The 25,818-nt window shown below is 37.7% G+C and overlaps 1 protein-coding gene across 1 annotated transcript in view; it reads left to right on the forward strand.

Annotated features, from left to right (window-relative positions):
* The window catches only part of LTK (leukocyte receptor tyrosine kinase), a 1,073,506-nt gene that overhangs the window by 453,096 nt on the left and 594,592 nt on the right, over positions 1-25,818 (forward strand). The window contains exon 10 of the mRNA XM_044073449.1: positions 339-429. Coding sequence (XP_043929384.1) covers positions 339-429 — 91 coding nt within the window. The remainder of the gene's footprint in view (positions 1-338; positions 430-25,818) is intronic.

A 25,818-nucleotide genomic window follows, 5' to 3' on the forward strand; every position in this document is an offset into this window, starting at 1 on the left:
TTACAAATAGCAGCACTGTCAGACATGCTAGTGTTTTCCTTCCACCAGAGTGCACTACTTAAAGCAACTTTTATTTAATATCTTGTGTTATATGTGAATTTGCATAGCTCTGTAATGCACATCTTTCACTCATAGAAAAGGTTTGTCTCACACAGTGTGTTTTCTCTGTGTGCTCTTTAGATTTAATGAATATTATATTTTCAGCAGTTTATTTGACAACATGCTTAATAGGGCCCAGTATCTTTGACAGAGGTAAACTTATTCTAAATGCATTTCTATCTGTCATGAGCACCTGAAGCAGCTTCATCAAAGAGTAAATTTCAATTGCTTTTATTTAGAGCACTTGGTCATGGTGCCTTTGGAGAAGTTTATGAGGGAAGCGTTGTTGGAATCAAAGGAGACCCCAGGCCACAACAGGTAGCAGTCAAAGTAAGTCTCAAATTTACTTAATTTAATTGCAGACTTAATATTCTAGGAAGTGACTGTATACTTTAAAAGATTCATTGTCATTTCTTTCAGCTGCTACAAATTTTGACACTAAACTATATTATATAAATAGTGTCCATAATATACACTGATAACCTGTTTTACTAATATCAGGTAGGACACATGCCTGATAACTTCACTCAAATATCCTGACACGTCATAAACCAAAACAACTGCAGAAACTATCCACTATCTGTAAATGACTCAGAATGTTGTTTCACTGTACTGTACTATTCTGTGTCACATATTATAAACTAACACAAATGATGAAAATACACACTGTTTATAAATTATTCACAATGCTGTTTGAACAGATCTGCATCACATATCATAAACTAACACAACTGCTGAACATACCCCCACTAGAAACTGTAGAATGAGTTAGGTGAAAAAAACTAAAACCAAAAAAGAAATCACCCAAAAAAATGCACCAATGAAGAAACCAGGAATCCACTTCATTATTTAGTGCTTTCATTCTCAAGGAACTTCATCAGAAAACCAGACAACATTAAACAATTACTTTTAAATTGCTCTAAACCAATAATCAGTTACCATCAATTTATAATTAAATAAACATTACAGCTACAACAATTATATTAACACTATTGAGATACGCATTTATTTATTTATTTATTTTACATTTGTTAACCGAGCTAGTCTAGCTGGATACATGTCCATTTTTAGTAGAGGCCCGGGGAGAAAAGCTCAAGAAAGACATAAAAAGAGATATAAAACTCATAATAGATCCAATTAAAAAAATACAAAAAGTCATAACAGATCAAATTAGAAGATACAATTGTAAAAAAGCATAATGTTTTCTTTTTTATATTCAAATGCAATAGTCAGTGAGGATAACATTAGCAGTAAGCATAAATTATACTACTTAGAATATTACCTTATGTAATTTTTATTTTGTAAAAAAAAATTAATATTGTCTCATTTAAACCTGGAAACTTATCAGCAACAGTGTTTCTTTCATTTCCAAAAACATCTTGTAGCAACCCCCTCTATAAGCTAGAGGTACACATTCTAAAACTGTAAAATAAAACTTCTTGAATACACTAGAAACTACTGTATGTTTGTACAATGCATTATTAACATCCTTGATTCTTACAGAATATCGGTTAATTCATTTAAATAACCTCCATGTAGTCATTCCAGCATAAAAAACATCACATTTTGAGCACATAGCAATGTATACTACCGCAGTAGTATTATAATTCACATGTTCAGATATCATAAAAGATCTGTCTAAATGTGGAAAAAGATATTATGTCCTTCTAAAATACAATTACAAACACTACAAAAATCACATTTGTACATGCCTTTTGGTTTATTTGTAACCAAACTAGGTACTTTCGTATTCTCATTTTCAAAAATTTGGTTTATAGTTCTTATTGTTTTATATACAAATGTCGGACTTGAGTTTATTATTTTATGCAAATCAGGATTATCTTTTAAAATTTTCCAATTATCTAATATTACATTCCTAACACTTAAACTATCCACTGTCATTTGTAGAACAAATGCATTTTTGTAATCATAACTACTGTTACAATTAGTTTTAATATTACACAGAATACCTGCCAACAATATAGGAGAAAACAACTCACTCCTTTTGTTTTTAATTTTGTTTGCAGTGGCTTCTAATTTATGTCTATTATACCACCTAAGAAAGACATCTCAATCAATTCATTGAGAGCTTCAAAAATATTTCATCATTCGTAGTAAGCCTAGATGGCCTAATCATTTGCCCCTGGGGTATATTATTCTTAATACAACCAGGATGTGCACTAAAATAATGCAAATAATTATTTGTAAAACACACTTCACGATAAATCTTACTGACAAATTTACTGCCATCGCATGTTAAAAAAATCTAAAAAAGGTACACTATGTCCAACATGACCTAAAACAAACATCAAAAAATCAGTGCTACCATTTAAATCAGTAACAAACTGTTCAATATCAATAGATGAATCAGCAGTCATAAAAAAACAAATTATCTACAAACCTTGTATAAAAACAAATATCTTGTTTAGAAAAGTCAGATTTGTTAAAATTTAAAGTTCTCTAGCCCATAACCACATTGGCAAATGAGGGTGCTACAGCAACACCCATAGCCACACCTCACAACTGCTGATAATATTTACCATTAGGTTCATAGGTTCATAGGTAGGTACTAGGTTATCGGCCCTAGGGCCCATACAAGCCTAGCCAAAAAATGTACCCTGGCTTTCGCCACCCAAGAAAATTATTTTCCTGTGCCCCTGTCGAGCAGAGACACAGAAGTGATCCCCGGGGTGAATTTCCCATCCAATCATCAAGATTTTTCTTGAAGAGTGCTAATGAGGAGCTCTGTTTGACATAGATAGGTAGTCTGTTCCAGAGTATGGGAAGTCTCTGGGACAGGAATCTATCCCTCCAGCATGTTCTGTTCATTGTGGTGACAAGGTTTAGGTCCCTAGAGCATATAGCTTGGAAGGATTGGGATTTCTTTAAGTGGAGCATGTCCAACAGCTCTGGGTTTGACATAGCTTTGTATGTTAGGCAGAGATCGTCCCTGAGTAGGCGATATGCGATGGAGTAAAGCTGTAGTTTTTTGAGACGGTCTGCATAGGGCATCTGTTTGAGGCCAGTAATCCTCTTTGTGAGGTATTTCTGCAGTCTTTCCAGTTATTGTAGATGTCTTATGAGGTACATACCAAAAGGGGCATTGTACTCTATAATGGGTCTAATGAGTGATGAGTAGAGGGGAACAATTACCTCTTTTTTTTCTGGATGAGAATCCTTTTGTGATGAGATGAGCCACATAGAAGGATTTCCTGACCACTGTGACGATGTGATTATCAAAGGAGAGACTACTGTCCACCTGTGTCCCAAGGTCTCTTATCACATTTTTAGCATTAAGTAGACTACCAGCTATGTGGTAGTTCATGGGTACAGAGTTTTTACCAAAGGGGATGACAATACACTTTTTGGCATTGAGCTTCAGGCCATGGCTTTGACACCAGGTATCTGTCTCAGTGAGGCCCTTTTGTAGTTTGTCCACATCGTTAGGAGTTTCGATTATGGCTCCTAGTTTGCAGTCATCTGCAAACTTTGTTAGCCAAAGACCTTCTGTGTTGGCCTGCACTTCAGAGAAGTAGATACCAAACAGGAGAGGACCCAGAACTGAACTCTGTGGTACTCCACTTGTCATTGGTCTGATGTCGGATTTGGAATCCGCTACTTTCACAGTGTGGGTTCTGTCCGTGAGCCAGTTGGCAACCCATCTTGTGACATAGGGATTTATACCTAGTTTAGTGAGCTTATCTATAACTCCAGAGTGGGGGATGGTGTCAAAAGCCTTGACGAGATCTAGATAAGCTGTGTGAACCATTTTACCCTCATCTATGGCTTTGGTTACTGCTTCAAAGAAGTCAATCAGGTTTAGGAGACATGATCTGCCTTTTACAAATCCAAACTGGGTGGGGTCCAGAGTTTGGAGATTACCAATGTCTTTGTTTATGAGTTCCATGATGATACGTTCCATGGCCTTGCAGACCAGGCTCGTCAGGTTAATCGGGCGGTAGTTCCCGGGGTCCATCGTGGCTCCCCCTTTGTGGAGTGGGATAACCGCCGCTGTGCGCCATCAAGTGGGTACGAAGCCTGAGTTGAGGCTATGATTGAACATGGTACTTAGGTAGGGTGCCAGTTCATTCTGTAGTTCATGTAGAATGCAGCCTGGGATATTGTCAGGTCCCATGGATGCTGTGTTCTTGGCTTTGGAGAGTGTGTTTTTTACCTGTGCAGCTGTGATTATAGGAACTTTGCATTCTTCCGGTATAGAGATGTGCCCTCTAGGGGGTGAGAGGGGGGTAAAGTTAGCACTGAACCTATCTGCTAGGATGTTGGCAATATCAGTTGGTTCTGTATATTTAGTGCCATTGTGCTGTAACTCAGAGCAGATCTGAGTGTTCCCATTTGGATTCTTGACATAGCTATAGAATGCTTTGTGGTTGTCTTTAGAGTCAGTGGCAATTTTGTTTTCGTAACTAGCTTTGGAGGATTTTATGAGGGATCTCAGCTTCTTACTGAGGTTGACCAGGGAGTTCCTCCAGTCATGGGATTTTACTCTTTTTTGCAACAGCTTCTCTCTTCTCTTGTAGAGTTTGTTTATGGCAGAGGACCACCAGATTGGCTTCCTTTTTTTGGAGGATAACATCTTGGTTCTATTAGGGATAGCATGATCCATGCACTCGTGTAAGTGCTTATAAAGTGCATTTGTGTAGGATTTGGCAGTCATACCTCTATTGTCCGTCTGCATGGGTGTCATGAAGTTTGCCACTTCTGTCTTAAGAAGTGTGAAGTTGGCTTTGGAGAAGTTTTTTACGATGGTTTCCCTAATTGGGGCTGGGGGTGGGATGTGGATGTCTAGGCTGATTAGCTTGTGGTCGGATCTGATCAATGAGGAAATGACCTCTGGTGTTTAACACCGGTTTCCTTTGTTGGTAATGACCAGGTCTAGGATATTGCTGCCCCTGGTGGGGGTGTGAATAAGTTGATCCAAGGCGTTGGAATTTATGAATTCTAGAAAACGTTGAGCAAAAGAGTTGGTACATGAGTAGTTTTCCCAGTTAATGGTGGGATAGTTGAAATCGCCCATTATTAGGGTGTTGGGTTGTACCCTAATACTTTCCAGTGTATCAAGAAATGAGGAGTGTGAATCCTGGGGCATGGCGGTGGGGGGGGGGGGGGGCTGTAGCAAGCTACAATTTGGATTGCGGTCTTGCCCAGAGTTAGTTGCACTTGGATAACTCAGATGCATTATGCTGTGCAACTAGCCTGGGGGTGTGGCTATTCTTAATGAATATGGACACACCTCTCCCTTTAGTGCTTCTTTCTGGGTTAGGTGGCTGAAAGGTGTGGTATGAATTGAAGCCTGGTAATGCAGGGGTGTTCTCTGGAACTTTGAACCAGGTCTCTGTCACTGCACAGATGTCAATGTTCTCCATTTTAAGGAGTGCCTCGAGTGAGTGCATTTTGATGTTTAGACTTCTAGCATTGAGTAGCATTACCCTCAGATTTTGCTTGCTTGTACCTGTTACGGTGGTGAATTTGTCATTTGAACCTTGCCTAAAAAGGCACTATAGGGGTGGCAAGATTCTTAGCCAGTATCCGTAATCCTAAGGGTGACAGGTGCAGGCCATCTCTGGCAAAGCATCGTGGACTGTCGATCATGTTGTCCCAGGCAGACAAATACTGGATCCCCTTAGAATGACACCAGAAGCTTAGCCAATTGTTGAAGTCAATCATTTTGTCCTTGTACTGTGGTATCATTCTGGGTGATGGCAGGATGCTACTCAGGGTTTGGGTCATACCTGCCTGGGATACAAGATCGGAGAGCTCCTCCATGTCTCTTTTCATGTAGTCCAGGGAGGTACATCTCAGGTCATTCACACCAACATGGACAATGACAGTGTCATATTTGTACTTATTGTGGAGTGACCTGAGTGCATGCATTATGTGGCAGATCCTGGCACCTGACAGGCAGCTGACAGTAACTTACTCCTTGTTTAGTCTAGTGAGTGGAACATCAGTGTGCCTGACTATAGAGTCACCTATGACTAGAGTGTTGGGTTTGTTGTTATGCCTTATGGGCTGTGGTTGAGTGGCACACTGAGTTTGTGGGCTATGTGTCATTTGGGTTGTGTTGGGGAGGTGTAGTTTGCTTGTGTTTATGCTTTGGATGTCCCTGATGCTTGGGCAGGTTTTTATTGAGAGCTTCCATGAATGTAGGTGTGTGTTTTGTGTTTCTATGTGTGTGTTTTGGTGTTGTAGGTTTTGAGGGACTATGTGATGAGTGTGGTGTGGTGCAAGTGTTTACCTTCTCCTCTTGACTGTCTAGTCCAGTCTTGGGTGAAGAGAGCTTTGCTTCCAGTTTGGCTATATAAGTGCATCTCTCACAGGTTGTACTGTTGGGTGGTAGGAGGAGAGGGTTGTCTGTGTACATGAGGCAATTGCTGCATTGCCCCAAGATGCCCAGATTCATCAGGTGGACAGGAGAAATCACTGGGAGTTGACCCTTAGACATGCCTGGATAAGTGCTTATTTATTAAGTACTAAAAACTACTTTCCACTAGACAAGTGAGGAAAGTTGAGTGCTGTAGTAATTTGCAGCTTATGTAGTGCTTACAATGAGTTCTGAACAAGTGCTGAGTTCAAAGAAACAGACTTGAGTGCTGAAACTAGAAAACTGGCTAGTTATAAAAAACAAAACTAAGCTAGAAGGCTTCCCTCCAACACAGAAGGGCTTGGGGGCTCAGAAGCCTACAAACAGTCTAGACCACTTAACAGGAAAGGCAGGAAACAAGCTTAAATTTTTTTTTGTTCTCTTTCCCAGATGCTCTCTTTGTACACAGTAGAAGTACCTGAAATCAGAATATGATCTCACTGCACTCAGTTGAGTGAGAAAATGAGATGGGCCCAGAAGGAATATCCAAACACAAATTTGCAAGAGGGGCGGCAGTTTCAAAGCCACTAAGATTAACACCAAAACAGAAACAGGGAGGGTGAGTGGGAAAACTAACTGAAGAACAAAGTCAAAACTTCCAGTTCAGTTAATAATCACGCAACACAGTTAAATCAATTTAAATACTGTATTATTTGAAAAAAGTGCAGATAAAAGTACTTAAATTCTCTTATACATCCAGTTGAATACAACTAGAACTTAGCCGGCCAAAGCTGAGGTTTTAAGCAGAAAATATTTCAAACTGTACCACTTAAATAGGCAAGGACAGGAAATCAAAGAATGTGGCTACCCCCACACTTGCAATTACTAACAAATAATAAAATTCAAGCAAGCACTGACTGAAGAACAGAGTCAAAACTTCCAGTTCAGTTAATAATCATGCAACACAGTTAAATCAAGTTAAATAATGTATTATTTGAAAAAAGTGCAGATAAAGGTACTTAAATTCTCTTATACATCCAGTTGAATACAGCTAGATCTTAGCCAGCCAAAGCTGAGGTTTTTAAGCAGAAAATATTTCAAACTGTACCACTTAAATAGGCAAGGACAGGAAATCAAAGAATGTGGCTACCCCCACACCTGCAATTACTAACAAATAATAAAATTCAAGCAAGCACTAACTGAAGAACGGAGTCAAAACTTCCAGTTCAGTTAATAATCATGCAACACAGTTAAATCAATTTAAATACTGTATTATTTGAAAAAAAGTGCAGATAAAGGTACTTAAATTCTCTTATACAGCTAGATCGTAGCTGGCCAAAACTGAGGTTTTTAAGCATTGAACATAAAAAAAATTATTTTCCAACATGACCTCCATTAATAAACAAAGTATTAATCATTAATATTGTTAAAATTGGTCTTACTAGACAAACATAATCTTAAAAACTCTAAACCTTTTTCAAAAGTAATTCTAGTATACAAAGAGTTCACATCCAAGGTGAATAAAATAGATTGACTACTGCTAAATTGGAACATTCTTAAAGAATTGAAAAAATCCCAATAAGCTTTAAAATAACTAGTCAGCTTCTATACCAGGGGATTAAAGATGGGATTCTCCCAAAAAATGGATATTCCTTCAGTTACACTACCAGAAGCTGAAACAATACACCTAAAGGTTAAGGGAAATTGCTCAGAATGTAATTTAGGAAAGCCAAAAAATACCGCAGACCTAGGAAACCCATACTATAACTCATAAATTTCAACAGTAATATATTCATTAGCAAACAAATCCAATGGCACATCTTTCATATATTTATATTTTTATATATGTCCATTAAAGAATCCAACTTATATTCAGATGTGTTTTAACAGTTTTTCAGTTTTTAAAATATAATCTGACTGGTACATAATGACCAGTCGACTACACTTATCAGCCTTCATAAATCTTAATTCCTGCCTTTTATTCAACCCCATTAATACATTTCTTTCACTTCTGGTAAGATTATAATACCTCTTTTTGCACTTCTTATTGTATAAATCAAGTGTATCTTTTTTGCAGGAGTCATAAAATATCTGAATACTTGACTGCAAATGAATATTATATACTGAACATTTTTTGAATTTCATAACATTACATTCTAAAAATTTCATATCTTGAAAAATGTACTGCAAATTCAATTTACGACAGAACACTTTTAAGTCTAATAAACTTCAAGCCAAATTGGCTCGCTGACTAGGTATAAATGGAAAACTTTATTGAGTAAACGTAATTGTTCAATGGTAAAAGTCTCATCATGGATAGACTTCAGTTATTTATTCAATTTCTCAATAATAGTAGTGAATATTTAAAATTCACTTTTGCACATAGTTATGAAGGTGTGGCTTATCTTGATACTTATATTTACCATCAGGCAAGTAGACTAAAATCTAAAATACATCGGAAAAGTACATTTTCCAACAATTATTTGGAGTATGGCAGTTGCCACCCTGACAAAGTTAAATATAATGTATTTAAAAGGCAGTGCATTCGAGCTGCATGAATGATTTCTGAATATGACAATATGATAGAGGAATTTAACTTCATTATGAAGTTATTCCAATAGGATATCCACAACATATAATGGAGAACATTGTACAATATATTATTCAGGAATGAGATATAAAATACAAGTCATTATTAGGAGCTGGGAAAGAGATAATGTCGAGTCAAAATATTGGACATAATAATATCGTGGTAAGCCCATATCAAATATCCTGTATTATACAATATAATTTGGTTGCTAAGGAAGTGACAGATTTGATGTATAAATATTGGTATTTGGTAATGGGTGATGCTACTTTGACAGATATTATGGGTTCCAAACCCTATTTTATTTATAAAATGGGACGAAACATTAAACAGTACGTAGAACAACACTGTGGAGGGGTAAAGAATATTAACAAAGGATACAATGCACACAGTAAGAAATGTGGTGCATGTAACCAATGTAGCTACATATTGGAAAAAGATAAAATAATGTTAGAGAATGGACATCAGACATTAGTAAGGTTTAAGTCAGGTAACTGCAGCACCAAAATGATTTTATATAGATATATATATATATATGGCAAAATGTAACATTTGTTCTAGTTACTATGTAGGTAAGACAGAAAGATGTTTTAAAAAGAGAATTTACGATCATACCTACAGTATCAGAACAAAGCATACTACAAACGCATTATATAGAAACAGAGAAGAAAGGTGACATCCATCAGTTTAAATTTGCCATTTTGGACAAAATAATTGCGGACCCTAGAGGAGGTGACATTAAAACTTTATTGAATTACAAGGAGGTTTGGTGGCAGATATATCTGGATGCAATTACACCCCATGGACTTAACGATTATATCCCATTTAAACCCATATTGGAGATATTGTAGTAATACTAGGTCATTACACAGTTTTATACAAAAATGAAAATAGTATAAGATGAATATAAAAGGTTGCCTTAAATATGTATTAATTTAAACAGTAACTTGGGAACTTCTATAATAGTGGAAAAAGTTCCTATATACTTTTTTGGGTTAGTTAGAGAGTATACAGACACATTTTTTATACTTTAGTTGTATGATACGCTATTAGGGACTTATGCATTATACAGCAAGTGGGTGTGGGTTAGAGAAATTTTATTTTAATATTATGTATAGTTTTAATAGTTAATAGTGGTGATTTCATATACATTTTTGTATGTATTATTACGCATCCTTTACATACACATGAAGTACTTAGGGTGCATATTTGTATATTTGTATATATTTTCACAGTATTCATTGAATCAATATGATGTAGCAGCTGTGTTTTATGTGGCTGGAAAGGTTGGTTATTTGTTCAGTATAAAGGTTACTGTTTCTTTAAATTTCTTTAAACTTTTTAAAAAATTTTTGGCGCCAAAAAAAGTTTATAAGCTGAAGTATTGTATTTAGAGATGTTCTGATGAAGCCCAAGTGTTTTGGGTGAAAGTGCTTAACTTTTTTATAGTCAATGCAATATTTGGAACTTTTTAAAAGTTTTTTTACTTTGTTACAATAAACCCGTTTTATGCTGGCAAGTGGTGAAGCACTTATTGGTGACTCCGGGGCCATTTGTTGAAATTCTGATTAGGATAGAGCCTATATTCAGTGGAGATCTGGGGAGAAATGCTCCAGATGCATGTCTTTTGAATGTGGAAGGAAACTGGTTTACCCAGAGGAAACCCACGTGAACGCAGGGAGGGCATGCGGACTCCACACAGAAGGCACACCAGCCAAGAACTGAACCGGAGAACCTCTTACTGTGAGGTGACAACATTAACTGCTGTACCACTGCACTGCCCCATGTTGGACATGGTGTACCTTTTTTAGATTTTTTAACATGTTATGGTGGTAAATTTGCCAGTAGGATTTATCGTAAAGTATGTTTTACAAATAATTATCTGCATTATTCTAGTGCACATCCTGGTTGTATTAAGAACTATATATCCCAGGGGCAAATGATTAAGCCATCTAGGCTTACTACAAATGATGAAATATTTTTTGAAGTTCTCAATGAATTGATTGAAATGTTTTGTCTTAGGTGGTATAATAGACATAAATTAGAAGCCACTGCAAATGAAATTAAAAACAAAAGGAGTGAGTTGTTTTCTCCTATATTGTTGGCAGGTATTCCATGTAAAGTTAAAAATAATTGTAACAATAGTTATAATTAGAAATATGCACTTGTTCTACAAATGACAGTGGATAGTTTAAGTGTTAGGAATGTAATATTAGATAATTGGAAGATTTTAAAATATAATCCTGATTTGCATAAAATAATTAATTCAGGTCTGACATTTTATATAAAACAAGAAATATAAAACTATTTTTAGAAAATGAGAATATGAAAGTGCCAACTTTGGTTATGGACAAATGTGTTTTTTGTAGGAATGTACAAATGTGTTTTTTACAGTGTTCATAATTTTATATTAGAAGGACCTAATATCTTTTTACTGCATTTAGATAGATCTTTTATGATATCTGAACACGTGAATTGTAATACTGCTGGGGTAATATACATTGCTATGTGCTCACAATGTGATGCTTTTTATGTTGGAATGACAACACATAGGATATTTAAATGAACTAAAGTACATCTGCATTCTATAAGAATCAAGGATGTAAATAATGCATTGTACAAGCAAACAGTAGTTTGTAGTGTATTCAGGAAGCTTTATTTTACAGTTTTAGAATATGTACCTCTAGATTATAGAGGAGGTTGCTACAAGATTTTTTTGGAAATGAAAGAAACACTGTGGCAGATTAAGTTACAAGCTAATGTTTCCTGGTTTAAATAAGATGATCAATGTGATGATTGGGGAGATTTGGGCGAAGGCTGCCAGTCTAGTCAAATAGAATTTGATACATAATTCTATCAACTGTATAAATAAATGTAAAATATAGGCATGTTTTCTTGAGTGTAAAATAATACTGTGAAATGTGGAACTGCAAAATATGTGACAACATTGCACTCTACTGGCCCAGTGAAGCATGTTGTGACCCTTTTATGTTTTACAAGTCGGCTCCAGTGAGTCTGGATAAAGGTTTCATGCCCATTGTTTTAAGGCTAAAGTTTATGACCAGAATTTACATGTGGAAGGTGCTTTATTGCTCTGGTTTCTGCTAGAGTGTATATGTGAAATGCCTTGTATTGTAAGTTTCTGAGCAGGTGTTAGATTGCTAAATAATATAGTTTGTGGCCTGAGAACTCAGACCAGGTGTGAAGTTGATGCAGTATGAATACTGGGAAAACCTAAGTGTCAAAATGATATTATTTGGGAGGGCCTCAGCACAGCTGTTGGTTAGTGTTTAAAAACTATTGTTCAGTGAGAGACTGGAAGCATTTTGACTTTGGACATCTAACTCAGCACTTTGCCTTATGCTCACATGTAAGTTTTAGCACTGTGATTTCTTGTAGGAATAGTTAAAGCTAGTAAAGATTAATAAGGTATTTTTCTTTGAAATCTGACCTGTACTATTGTATTATTTTAAGTTTCTGTGTGATCTCTGAACTCTTAGATATCTCTGTGGTGTAGTAGTTTTGTCTCGTGCTTTAATTATGTATTATTAAATATTTTTAAAACTTTCTACCTGTGGCTGGTTTATGTAGAGATAAAGTATGCTTCAGAGTACATTATATATTTATTGAGGTTTATTGTAATAAGCTCTTCCAATAAGCCTTACGACTGATTAGTCATACTACCATTGGATTATAATACTGCACAGTAATAATTGGGCACCATTTTAAGGGCCTTTTAGTAGCTGATAATTGACTGGGTGGTGGCAGGAATTACTACCGTATGGTCTGGGTAATAGGGGCACAGCTGGAGAACCTGTGCCAGCCTTTTCCCAGGAACGTCTATGTGGTTGTATAACCTCTTCTCAAAGTGTGTGTGTGGGTGTGTATATACGTATCAGCTACCTGGGCAGAGACACAAAGCACTGGTTGGACAAACAGGGTACTGGTGGTTTTAGCTTGCCCAGTTAGGCTGAGACCTGGACCCTATAGCTGTGCCAGTGGGGAGTCTTATTGGGGACCTGGTGAGCAAAGGAGCAACCAGCTCCAGATTGACTGTGATCTCTGTGTGCACTTAAGGGAAATTGTACTTTACTGTGTGTATTAGTTATCCTTTCCTCTTCTTGGAGACGACCTCCCTGGTGTTAGTGGTGAGGACTGAAGCTTCTTGATTGCTGGGCCAGGGCATGACCATCACAATCAATATTAAATGTTTTTTTTATAAAATAGAAATTACATAAGGTAATATTTTAGACAGTATAATTTATTTGTATTGCATTAGTGTTAGTATAATTGTTGTAGTTGTAATGTTTAAATATTATTTGATGGTAGGTGCTTATTGGTTTATAGCAGTTTAAAAGTAATTGTTTAATGTTGTCTGGTATTCTGATGACGTTCCTTGTGGATGAAAGCAGTAAAGAAAAAAGTGGATGCCTAGTTTCTTCAGTGTTGCATTTTTAGGTGATTTCTGTGCTGCTGAACATACCCCCCCTGTGTGTAAATGACTCAATTCTGTTTCACTGTACTGGGCTGTTCAGCATCACACATCATAAACTAACACACCTACTAAACATACCTACTGTAAATGTCTGACAATGCTGTTGGATTGTACTTTTGAATCACACATCGTGAACTATCACAACTGCTGAACACACCCACCATCTGTAAATGGCTCACAATGCTGTTTCACTGTACTGTGCTGTTCTGCATCACACATCATAAACTAACACAACTACTGAACATAACTCCTGGTTGTGTAAGACTCACAACGGTGTTTCACTATACTATACTGTACTGTACTGCGTCACACATAATAAACTAGCACAAGTGCTGAACATACCCACTGTCTGTAAGTGGCTCACAGTACTGTTTCATTGTACTGTACTGTTCTGCATCACATGTCATAAACAATGACAACTGCTGAACATACCCCAAATGTCTCACAATGCTGTTTCATTGTATTGTATTGCTCTCCATCACATTTCATAAACTAACACAACTAATGAACATACTTATTATCTATAAATGGCTTACAGTTTTGTTTCACTGTACCATACTTTTCTGCATTATACATCATAAACTAACACAAGTGCTGAACATACCCACTGTTTGTAAATGGCACACAATGTAGTTTCACTGTACTGTACTGTTCTGTTCTACATCACACTTAAAAAAATAATACAACTGCTGAACATACCCATTATCTGTATATGGCTCACACTGGTGTTTCATTGTACTGTACTGTAGTGTTTTGCATCACACATGTGATGCCATTAATCTCCCAGATGCCTGTTGTAGGGGCTGTTGGCTCTCTTGTTTCTTCTTGGTTAACAACAATGGAATAAACAAACAGATCATACATGAGCACAGCTTCTAGAAATCATCTGAGATGTGGCAGACTTGAATGTTTCTGGTGTGTTGATGTAAACATAATTACAGTAACCATCTAAATTGGAAATCCCACATGTGACTGTGAAGATTGACATAGATCACCTGTTATTCTTTACTATATAATTTGATTCTGCTGTTACAGGTATCATAGGTAATATAATAACTGTAAGTTATCACAACTTGTTTTCATTATTGCTGTTATATCTTCAGTGATTTACTGTCTTGCCAATTGCTAAACACGGTTTCATATGAATTACTCTTGTAGCTTAGGTAATGTTCATGTGAACAGGATGAGCAGTTATGCTGCAGTGCAGAAAGCATGTGTTTGCTACCTTGATAACACACTATTTAAAGAGCTGCTGTCATCCTCTAGTTTTAATCACCACAAATATGTAGTTCCTCCCAAAATGCAATTCTGATCAGACCGAGCATGATATCACAGGACACTGTAGGCAGCAATGACTTTTTGCTCATTACTGTAGACTTCATTTGGTAGTAAAACTAGAATTACTTTTCTCTTTCTGAAATATAAGGGAAGTTTACGCAGTGAATAACACAATTTTTGCTTAAGTGTCCTGACCAAGACCCGCTGTACATTTTCTGTACTTGATTAATGTGGCGTTTTGCATTTTAAGGCAACATACTATAAATTATTTCACCAAGACTGGCTACATGGTATGGGATGCTCAACTGTAGACTCCCCCACCCCCTGCGCCTCCTGTGAAAACAAAGCTGACATCATATTTTATTTTGCTTTATTTTTCACTTAAAAAAAGAGCCAATTCTTTCATTTCAGGATCGGAACTCCATGCATACTGTTGCACATGTGGAGAGTTTTCATACAGAATTCTAATTTCTGTTTAAGAGAGGAGATCTCAAAAAGAATCTATACTAGATTGGACCCTAATAAACTACCCAGAAAAAAACTACCAAACCGGCTGCCTGCCAGAAAGCCTTAGTGACCACCTACCAACATTCCTCCTAAGAAAACATACTAACATACCCAAACCTACAATCCTTAGACAAGTCAGAAATACTCACAAAGTAAACTCGGCCGAACTCAACAACTTATTTCAAAACTGCAACTGGGAACCACTACGCTCCCTCAACTTGGACCTAGCAGTAGATTATTTTAATACTACATTCACTAAGATCCTAAACCAAATAGCCCCCATAAGAACAATTAGGACTAAGCCTCACTCAGCTCCATGGCTTACCAAGTCCACGAGAGCCCTACTAAAATCCAGAGACAATGCCTGGAAAACTTGGAAGAAAGACAACACAACTCTTTCCAAACAAAATTATCAAAGTCTTAGGAACCAGGTCAAACAACAAACCAAAATTGATAAGCAGAACTACTACCTAAACATCCAAAATAAACAAGCTAATAACCCTCAAAAATTCTGGCATGCAATTAACTTCTTGCTAAAACCAGGAAAAACCAGCACACCTACTTCCACCTCAACCTCCACAAATTCAGATAGCGAGATAGCCTCCAAATTCAACCAACACTTTACTGAATCTATCATCTCTCCATCTACTCAACTATCCAAAAATAACTACACTCCCATGTCAACAGCCCCCAAACACTCTTCTACCCTCACTTTCTCTATGGTCCAAACCTCTAAAATAAAGAAATACCTCCTAAAACTGAAACCCACTACTCTTGCAGCAGATGGCTTGCCAACACATTTCCTAAAAATGGCTGCAAACTCAATATGCTACCCAGTCTCAATCCTTATTAACCGATCTATACAAGAATCATACATCCCTCGCCTTTGGAAAATATCTTACATTATTCCCCTTCATAAGGGTGGAACCTCATGATTTCTCCAACTACTGCCCCATAGCCATCCTATCTCCCCTATCAAAGATATTAGCAAAATGCATACACTCCCAACTTATGCGTTTCCTAACATCAAACAATCTCCTCTCCCCTACACAACATGGTTTCCGCTCACACCACAGCACAACCACAGCCCTTCTCTCCTTCACACACTTAGTGAACCAGCATAGGAACAACAGTAGATTTGTATCTGTTATATTCCTTGACCTCTCTAAGGCATTCGACATGGTTTCCCACACCATTCTAATAGGCACTCTAACCTCTCTAGCCTTCATCCCTAACACTTAACTGGTTCAGAAATTACCTTTCTGAGTGCCAACAAGCTGTCCAGTGGCAAGGAGTCTTATCACCCCTACTCCCATCCACAATTGGTGTTCCCCAAGGCTCTATATTGGGCCCACTACTCTTTTCTATCTTTACTAACAACCTATACACCTCTACCCTGCAGGCCAACCTAATCCAGTACGCAGATGATGCCACCCTAATCTGCTCAGCCTCATCACTCCCCATCCTTCAGCAGCACACCCAGGAATCTCTTACCTCAGTAGAAAATTGGATCTCTAATATCCAACTCATCTTAAATCCTAACAAAACAAAACTACTTCTGTTCTCCCAAAACAAATCTAAAACCTCACCAATACCTTTCTCTATCTCTTCCAGTAATGGTATTGTCATCTCACCCTACGTCCACACCAAGCTCCTGGTGTAGAAATTGACAATAACCTCCACTTTGACATCCACATTTCACAAACTATAAAAAAGGTGCACAAAAAATGGGCTCCGTATATAGACAAAGAAACTTTCTAACAGACCATACTAAAATCACCCTAGCTCAAACCCACCTTCTATTTACACTGCTCTATGCATCCCCAATTCTCACTCATATCAGGACATCAGAACTGGTCAAACTTGAGTCTTGCTATAACAAAATTGCCAAGTTCGCTACAAACTCCCCTTTCAGAACCCACCATTGCCTACCACTTAGAGAACTCCAGTGGCTTGAACTCCCACACCTACTACTCTATCACCAACTTGTCATAGCCTACAACACCCTAAAACAACCTGACAAAACTCCCGCACTGAAGCAACTGCTGACCAACTACACCCCAAATAGCCCACTCCACTCCACCAATAAACCACTTCTCAGTGTTACCACCGCTAACAACACAGCCAGCAAAGCCTTATTCTCACACACTATAGCTAAAATTTGGAATAATCTCCCCTCACCCATAACTGCTGCAGCTAACTCCAACCAATTCAAAAACACCCTTAAGGCCCATTTCATACACTCCTGGCTTTGTCCATGTGTCACACAGCCCAAAACTCAAATCCCTCTATACTATCCCTACCACTATTGTTTTTGCCCAGTTAGCAAGATTTCCTCAAATGCATGACTCCCAAACGTAGAGTTATACACAATGTACTCTCTACCTGTTTGTGCTTTATAAACAGAATGTACATATGTAAATAGACATAAACTGAATAGTCAGTATGGCTTTCCATTTCTCACTAGACTAGTCAAGTAGAACAAAAGCATGTACCTCACTTTGTATACTATCTACATGGTAGTCAAATACCATTTTTAATGTATATACTGCTGTGATGTCCTATCTGTCTTGTGGAACTTCTCTATCTCACTTGATACGAAATATAGAAGGTCAATTTGTATGACTCTCTTTCTGTCTCTCATCTCTCACTATATAGAAAAATAGTGAATACTGGATGTCTTCCTTCACTTTGTATAATATTTTAAATGTGTACTGCTGTGATGCATTACTTGTTGTATACAAATGTTACAATGTCCTTTTTTGTTATGTAATGGAGCTTTTCTCCCCGGGCCTCCGCTGAAAATGGACAACGTCCAGTCGGACTTTCCTGGTTAACAAAAACTAAATAAATAAATAATAAAATAAAAGTTTAAAAAAACTTACTCAGCTAGGCTTTTTTAAAACAGCCCAATGTTAGACCTACACAAAATGGAGAATAAGGTGATTCTGCCTTATTTGAGGTCTTACTGCATTTTGAGAGTGGAAGGGACACTACACAGGCTACTATTTGTCTGAGGAAAAGTTTATTTACATTAAAGTGGCCTTTTTATAACAATCGGACATCTGAGATACACGCTATCAACAAACTGGCTATGTTTGCTGGGAATGAGGCTCTCTGTTTCTCTCTCTTTATGGTTTTGTGAAAAACATAGTTTGGGAAATGCATTCAGTGGCACCGGTGATTTGTTTTTGTCACATTCAGTGACACTAGGGATTTGTTTTTGTCACATTCAGTGACACTAGGGATTTGTTTTTGTGACAGTTACATCACTTAGACAACATTGCTTAAATATAACAAGTGCCAACTGAATAACAGTTACTTTAAGGAATGTATTAGACTTAAACATGTCCCAAAGGCCTGCAAATATCCTAATGGTGTTGAATTAGGGATCTGAACTATATGTTGAGGTGCATGAACTTTTTGATAAATGTGGATGTGACCTTACTAGACTGATTAATAGAGAATAACATATACTTTGATTGAAGAGATTTCTTCCCTCATTATTTCTAAATTGTAAAAAAAGTATTTAACTATTTGGATTGTCTCCAGCATGGCTTTTGTTGTTAAAAGTAAGGCACAAGCCATAATTTCTTTCACTTGCCATCATAGTTTGAAGATCAGCATTGTGCACAGTAAGTCTGTCTTTGGCAGACTGCACAGGACATGTTTGAAAGCAACTAATCATTGGCACAGTAGCATAGCAAGTAGCATTGCTAACTCAGTGCTTTTTTATCAGGTGGAGTTTTTTCCACTGTGATTCTTTTCATGTGGACTCTGTATGTCTTCCCTGTTTCTGCATGGGTTTTATACAGATGTTCTGGTTTCCTCCAGCTAGCCAAAAATGTGCTGTAGGTGATTTGGCATTCTTCTGATTTGCATCTATATACTTTTGCAGTGTGTGTGTATGTGTGAGTGTGCATGTGTGCATGTAAATGTGTGTGCTGTGTGTTTGTGTGAGTTTGCATGTGCTTCTGTGTGTGTTTTAAGAAATATCTAATTTGGCAGGTCAGTCTCAGTACGTCTATGAGTATTTAAAAAAGTAACACCCACGATTCACCATGATGTAAACCTGAAATATAATCATGTAAAACATACAAATCCTCATAATTATTGCTACATCTGTTAATTATTACTGTACTTTGTTATATACTATTAATTTATGTTCTGTTTTTGATATGTACAGCTTACTACCTCTCTGTGTGAATTATTTCACCCGGCAGTACCTGCAAATGATCAGTTGTGGTTGGTGTACTGATAAATAAATGTAAAATAAAAAAAATAAATACATGCATAATATCAATGTTATCTGTCAATATATATAGTACTGGGAGCACATTCTGTCTATGAATGAAAAAAGAACAGTATTGGGGGCACATAGGATCATATGATGTTACTAGGCTATTGGCCATGAGGCCCTTGTAAGCCTAGCCAAGAGTTTAGCCCATGTTTAGACAAGCCAGCACTCAAAGCCCCTGTCCAGCAGGGGCACAGGTGTAATCCCAGGGGGATATTTTCTGTTTCCCATCCAGTTATCCAGGTTACACTTGAAAAGGGATAATGAGGTACTCTGCTTGACATGGACAGGGAGTCTATTACACAGATGGGGGAGTCTCTGGGACACAAATCTGTCCCACCAACAAGTCCTATTGATGTCACAGACCAGGTTGAGGTTGCGCGTTTGGGTTACTCGAGTGGAGCTTGACTTGCAGATATGCAGCAGTCCCATCAAGGCGGTTTCTGAAATTGCTTTGTATGTCAGACAGAGGTCACCTCTGAGGAGTCTGTATGAAACTGAGTAGAGGGACAGGGTGTTTAGCCTATCTGTGTAGGACAGATCTTTGAGGCCCTAGATTCTTCTGGTAAAGAACCTCTGTGGTCTCTCCAGCTGCTGCATGTGTTTTGTGAGGTACATGCCGAAGGGGGCATTGTACTCAATAATTGGCCTTATAAGGGAAGAATACAGGGATGTTATGACCTCCTTGTCCCTGGATAAGATACCCTTACTCATGAGGTGCACCATATAGAAAGCTTTCCGTACAATGGAAGCAACATGGTTGTCAAAAGTCAGCTTGCTGTCAACCTGGGTGCCCAAATCCCTCATGACTGATTGCGTGCTTAGGACATTGTTAGTAATGTGATAATATGCGGGGACATCACTCTCCTTAAAGGGGATGATGATGCATTTTTTGACATTCAGCTTGAGGCCATGTTTCTGACACCATTCATTTGTTCAGGGTGAGACCCTCTTGGAGGATGTTGGGGAACTGATGGCCATGCCCAGCTTGCAGTCATCTGCAAACTTGGTCAGCCATCGCCCACTGGTTTTGGCCTGCACCTCAGAGAAGTATATCTCAAATAACAGAGGCCCCAAGACTGATCCCTGGGGTATCCTGCTTGTTATGGGTCTATTGCTTGAGGTGGCTTCCCCTATTTTGATTAGGTGGGGTTCTATCAGTGAGCCAGTTTGTTACCCATCTCATAACATATGGATTGATACCTAGTTGAGAGAGTTTGTCTACTATGCCTGAGTGGGGAATAATGTTGAAGGCCTTGGATAGGTCAAGGTAGGTGTTGTGCAGCATCTTCCCCTTGTCCATGACTTTGGTGACTGTCTCAAAGAAGTCAGCCAGATTTAACAGACATGAGCTCCCCTTGACAAAGTCAAACTTTATGGGGTCGAGTGTTTGGAGGTTGCCAGTGTCCTTGTTAATGAGGTTCATGATAATCCACTCCATGGTCTTGCAGAACAGGCTAGTTAGGCTGATGGGTCTATAATTTCCTGGATTGGTGGATGCTCCACTTTTGTGTAAAGGGATGACAGTGGCTGTCATCCACTCAACTGGGATTAAGCCGGTACTCAGGCTTTGGTTGATAGGGTGACTAATGGTGCTGCATATTCATGCCTGGGATGTTATCGGGTCCCATGAAGGCTATATATTTTGCCTCTGAGAGAGCAGTGATGACCTGTTCCCTAGAGATAAGGGGAGGGGGGCAGGTACTAGGGATGTCCTGAGTTACTGATGGGGAGACAGAGGGGTTAAGTTTTCACTGAATCTGTGAACCAGTAGGTACTATATCTACATCATTTGTGTATGTGGTATCCTTGACCACCAGTTCTGAGTAGATCTGGGTGCTTCCTTTGAGATTGTGGACATATGTGAAGAAGGCCTTATGATTGTCTCTAGTAGATGTGGCCAATTTGGACTCAAAGCTGGATTTAGAGCATTTCACTAGTGCTCTTATTTGCTTGTTCAGGCTAAGGAGAGGTTGCTTCCAATTGGGCACCTGTGTCTTCTTGGTCCTGGACAGCAATTTGTTCCTTTTGTTATATAGTTTATTTATTGCAGAGGTCCACCATACAAGTTTGCTCTTCCTTGCGGAGGATGATTTTTCCCTGTCAGGTATTCCTGAGTCCACGCATCTACATAAGTGTGAGTATAGTACATTGGTGTAGATTTGGACATTGTTGCCAGTTCCAACAGAGGTGGAAGGGGCTGTGAAGCTGTTTATACCATCCCTCAGGAGGTTGTAATCAGCTTTGGAGAAGTTCTTTTGTTTGACCTTAGCTAGAGCGGGGTAAGGGGAGATGCTGACTTTGAAAGTGACCACTTTATGGCCAGATCTTACCAGGGAAGATGATAATGTAGGGGTGTTGTAGTGGTTACTCATGTTGGTTAATACATGTAGAACTCTTCTGGCTATGAATGAAAAACGAGTAGTTAATAAGTAAATGCCTTTCAAAAAAAAGCCATATGATGTATTACAGAATATCTATACTCTAAAACTATCAGCTGTAGAAAGGAATTTTCACACAGGCTTTATGGAGGCCTCATCCACAACATCTGCCCTAAGTCTAAAATTGGCACTGCTCAGAGGTTTGCATATAAAACCACTATGGCTTACATGGAGACAAAGGCAGTATGGTCATTATTCATTTAATTTTTTGAAAGTTAGACTTCATAGGTGTTCACAGAAGGTCACTAAAACATTGTGTAGAAATAATGTATTGTCTAGGAGCAACAAATTTAAATACATTACTGCAATCATTATTTTTTCACTTTCCTTATGGTCAGACATCAGATGAGTATATATGAAGTTAGCTTTTGCAGCATGCTGTATATGTAAGTCTGACAACAGCAAGTTGAATTATATTACTGTGGCCATTTGTAATTTCTCATTTATTCCAGTTTAACATCAGTGGGATACATAGACAGTAGCCATCTTTTGTGGGTAGAGGTGAGGAAGCATGCTGTGTACATAAGCACAAATGGAAATATATACATGCGGCCATATAATTTTTCACTATCATTCCAGTCTAAAACCAGAAGCACAGGAGCAGAGCCAAGTTTATTTATGTAATTTTTAGTAGTTGTTTGAAGTTAGAGAGGATAGAGGTAGATCTAATTTGCAGAAGGATAGAATTCCATTTTTTAACGACCAAGTGTAGATACTTTGACCAGAAAATTTATGGGAGGTTTATATATGCTGTGAAGATGTTCATTAGATTGAAGTAGTTTATTAGGGTGATAATAATAGAGAATATTAGTAAAAGTAGGGCAGTTATTGGCTTTGTGAATAATGCTGTATGTGGAGATCAGCTTTATGTAATCGAAGTGGTGAAGCAATTCAAGCTTTAGGGCAAACCACTGGTGGCTGTGGTATCGATTGTTGGTGGCAGATTTTGTAACCTCATTATATCATGCCTCCAGTTTATTTTTAACTATAGCCTGAAGGTTGGTTAAGCTGCATTGTATAAGAGATGGAACAAGGCAGGCAGTGGCAAGAGAGGTTTTGGTGGGGTTGCTAAGGAAGTTTGTATGCCTCAGTTTAAATTCTCCAAGTCTTTTGGGTTTCTAATACCATGACAGAAATGGATCCCATTCCTAAGTCAAAGTATAATTAAAGTTTGTGAAATTAGTATCGTTTCAATCTTTGATGTTAGCCAAAAGTGCTCTTTGCAGCACCCACAATGTGCCCAGCATTTACTCCTTCTGCAATTCATATGGAGTTACATGCATCAGTAGCATATCTGAATATGACTGTCAATTATTTTTATGAGAACCATTGCTCCTACTTCTAATGGAACTTTCTGGGTATCCTTCTTCCACATTGCCCTAATTTTTGCCTGCAAATCGTGATATTTTATAACTTTGTGTCTCTGTACATAAGACACTAAAATAACTGGGTGCACCAATTTCAGTGATCAATGCTACTTTTGTCTTCTTTTCATGGACTACTGTATCTGGTTTTCTTGCATCTACTTTTTCAGCTGTTGGCACTGGGTGATCCCATGTGATATAAACTTCATCATTCTCTATAATGCTTTGTGGTTCATGTTTCCAATGCTTCTCAGCTAGTTCAGTATTGTAATATTTGCATAGTTCCCACTGCAGCAGTCTTCCCCCACATTATTATGCCTTTCAGTATATAGGCCCTCTGCAGTTAGTGTATCAGACCAAGTAACAAAATGTAAAATTGTTTCCAGTTCTGTTTTACAGAATCTGCAATGGTCTATTTCTCCCTCATGTTCAATGGACATTGTAAACCAATGTGTACGTAGTCCACTTTCCTGGGCCACCAATATTAATCTTCCATCTTTTGGTTTTAATTCACCTCTCCTTAACCAATCCTGTGTCAGATCCTGATCAACATGAGGCTGTTTCAGGAGCTTTATGTACTTGCAACTTAATTTATGCCTTCTCATCTGATCTGATCTTTTGTTTTTTGGCACATTCAGTTGCTGCTTGATTTATACTTACTTCTGGTGTGATTTCCATTCCCTCTTAACATTGATATGTTTCTGCTAAACTAAGTAGGGAAGTGATCTTAGACTTCTCTTCATGTTTTAAAACTTTCACTGTGTTTGCATCTGGTGAGGTCAGCAGATATGTATTCAGTCCTATGATTCCAGGATTCATGTAATCAATTTAGAGGAAGCCCATACATCCTTCAGAATGAGAAATATATAATCTTGGTATACAATTATATATCATTTGATACGTGTGCAGCATTTTTTCTGTTTTCCTATCTAACTGGTCCAATACCTTTTGGGGCCAGTCAGTTACCCCAAAACTGTAAGTTAGAACAGGAAGAGCAAATTGATTTATAGCTTGGACTTTCTTCTTATATATCTAGGGTGTTTTCAATATTAATTTTAGTCTTATAAAATATTCTTATTGAGTTTTGTTCACATTTGTTCACGTTTTATAATCAATCCTTCATCAATTCCCAGATATTTATACACTCCCTTCTGTTCAAGTTCCTTTATATCACATTCCTGTCCCAGACTGACATTTTCTTGGTGCTACAGCTTTTCTGCATTAAATGTTGCTTTTGTACATTTATCAAGAGCAAATGACATTCTTATATCATCTGAAAATTTTTTGACCTCTTGCAGTTGTGCTTTCATTTCCTCATCTGATGAAATATACAGTTTTAAACTGTCCACAAAAAAAGAATATTAAAGGTCTTTACACTTTATTGTTTTCTAGGAGCCAAATTGTAGCCATGATCTAATCTATTAAGTAGACAGCTTAATGGGCTAAGGGCAAGACAAAAGAGCAGTGGTGACAAAGAATCACCCTGGAATATTATCCTTTGAATTTTTATCTCTGGGATAACAACTTGTCCTTTATAATAGCTTAGTTGCAAAGTGGTTTGCCAGTGTTTCATGGTCATTGCAATGTAATTGATCAATTCAGGGTGTATCTTATACATCTTTAAGCACTCCTTTATCTGTGAAAGTGGGATACTGTCAAATGCTTTTCTGTAATATGTGCATGCCATACTTAGATTCTTCCCCTTTTTACAATTCTCCATTATGACTTTATTTAACAACAAATGATCCTTTCATTCATGTGACTTTTTTGTTACTCTTTTGTTCCATTGCCATGATTGAGTTTTCCTCTAAATGAATATAAACTCTGTCGGCAGCAATTCCAGTATATAGTTTTTACATCATCGGAAGGCAAGTTATTGGTGTATAGTTTTTAGGATAGCTTGCAGGTTCACTCTTAAGGAGGAGTATCATTGTTCTTGTTGTTAATCAGGTTGGTGCCTGTTCAGGCTGCCCATATAAGTCGTTCTTACAAAAGGCAAAATCTTTGTATAAAGATGTTAATACTTTTAACCAGAAGTTTGGTACTGTAACTGGGACAGAGATAGAGCCTGGACCCTATATCATAAACTGAAAACCACTACCACAAAATAGAACTATCTAGCTCTCCGGAACAAGGCCAAAAAAACTTATAAAACTAATTATTACAAAACCTTACAGGAAAAACATGCCCACTGCCCTCAAAAATTATGGGCCTCGATAAATAAATTACTTCACCCAGGCAAAACCAGCACTCCCACAACCATAGTACCAACCAGTAATGAGGACATCCCCACCTAATTCAACAGATTCTTTACAAAAACAGTCCTAACCCTATCTAATACCCTAAATAGTACCACCAACCCCACACCTTCTCCTACCCCTTCTATCCCTGTTACACAACAAACTCTCTCTAACTTTTCCTTCTCTCC

The sequence above is a fragment of the Protopterus annectens genome, chromosome 6.part0 (genome assembly GCF_019279795.1).
Source record: "Protopterus annectens isolate FY-2018-M chromosome 6.part0, PAN1.0, whole genome shotgun sequence".
In the NCBI taxonomy this organism is placed as follows: Eukaryota; Metazoa; Chordata; order Ceratodontiformes; family Protopteridae; genus Protopterus; species Protopterus annectens.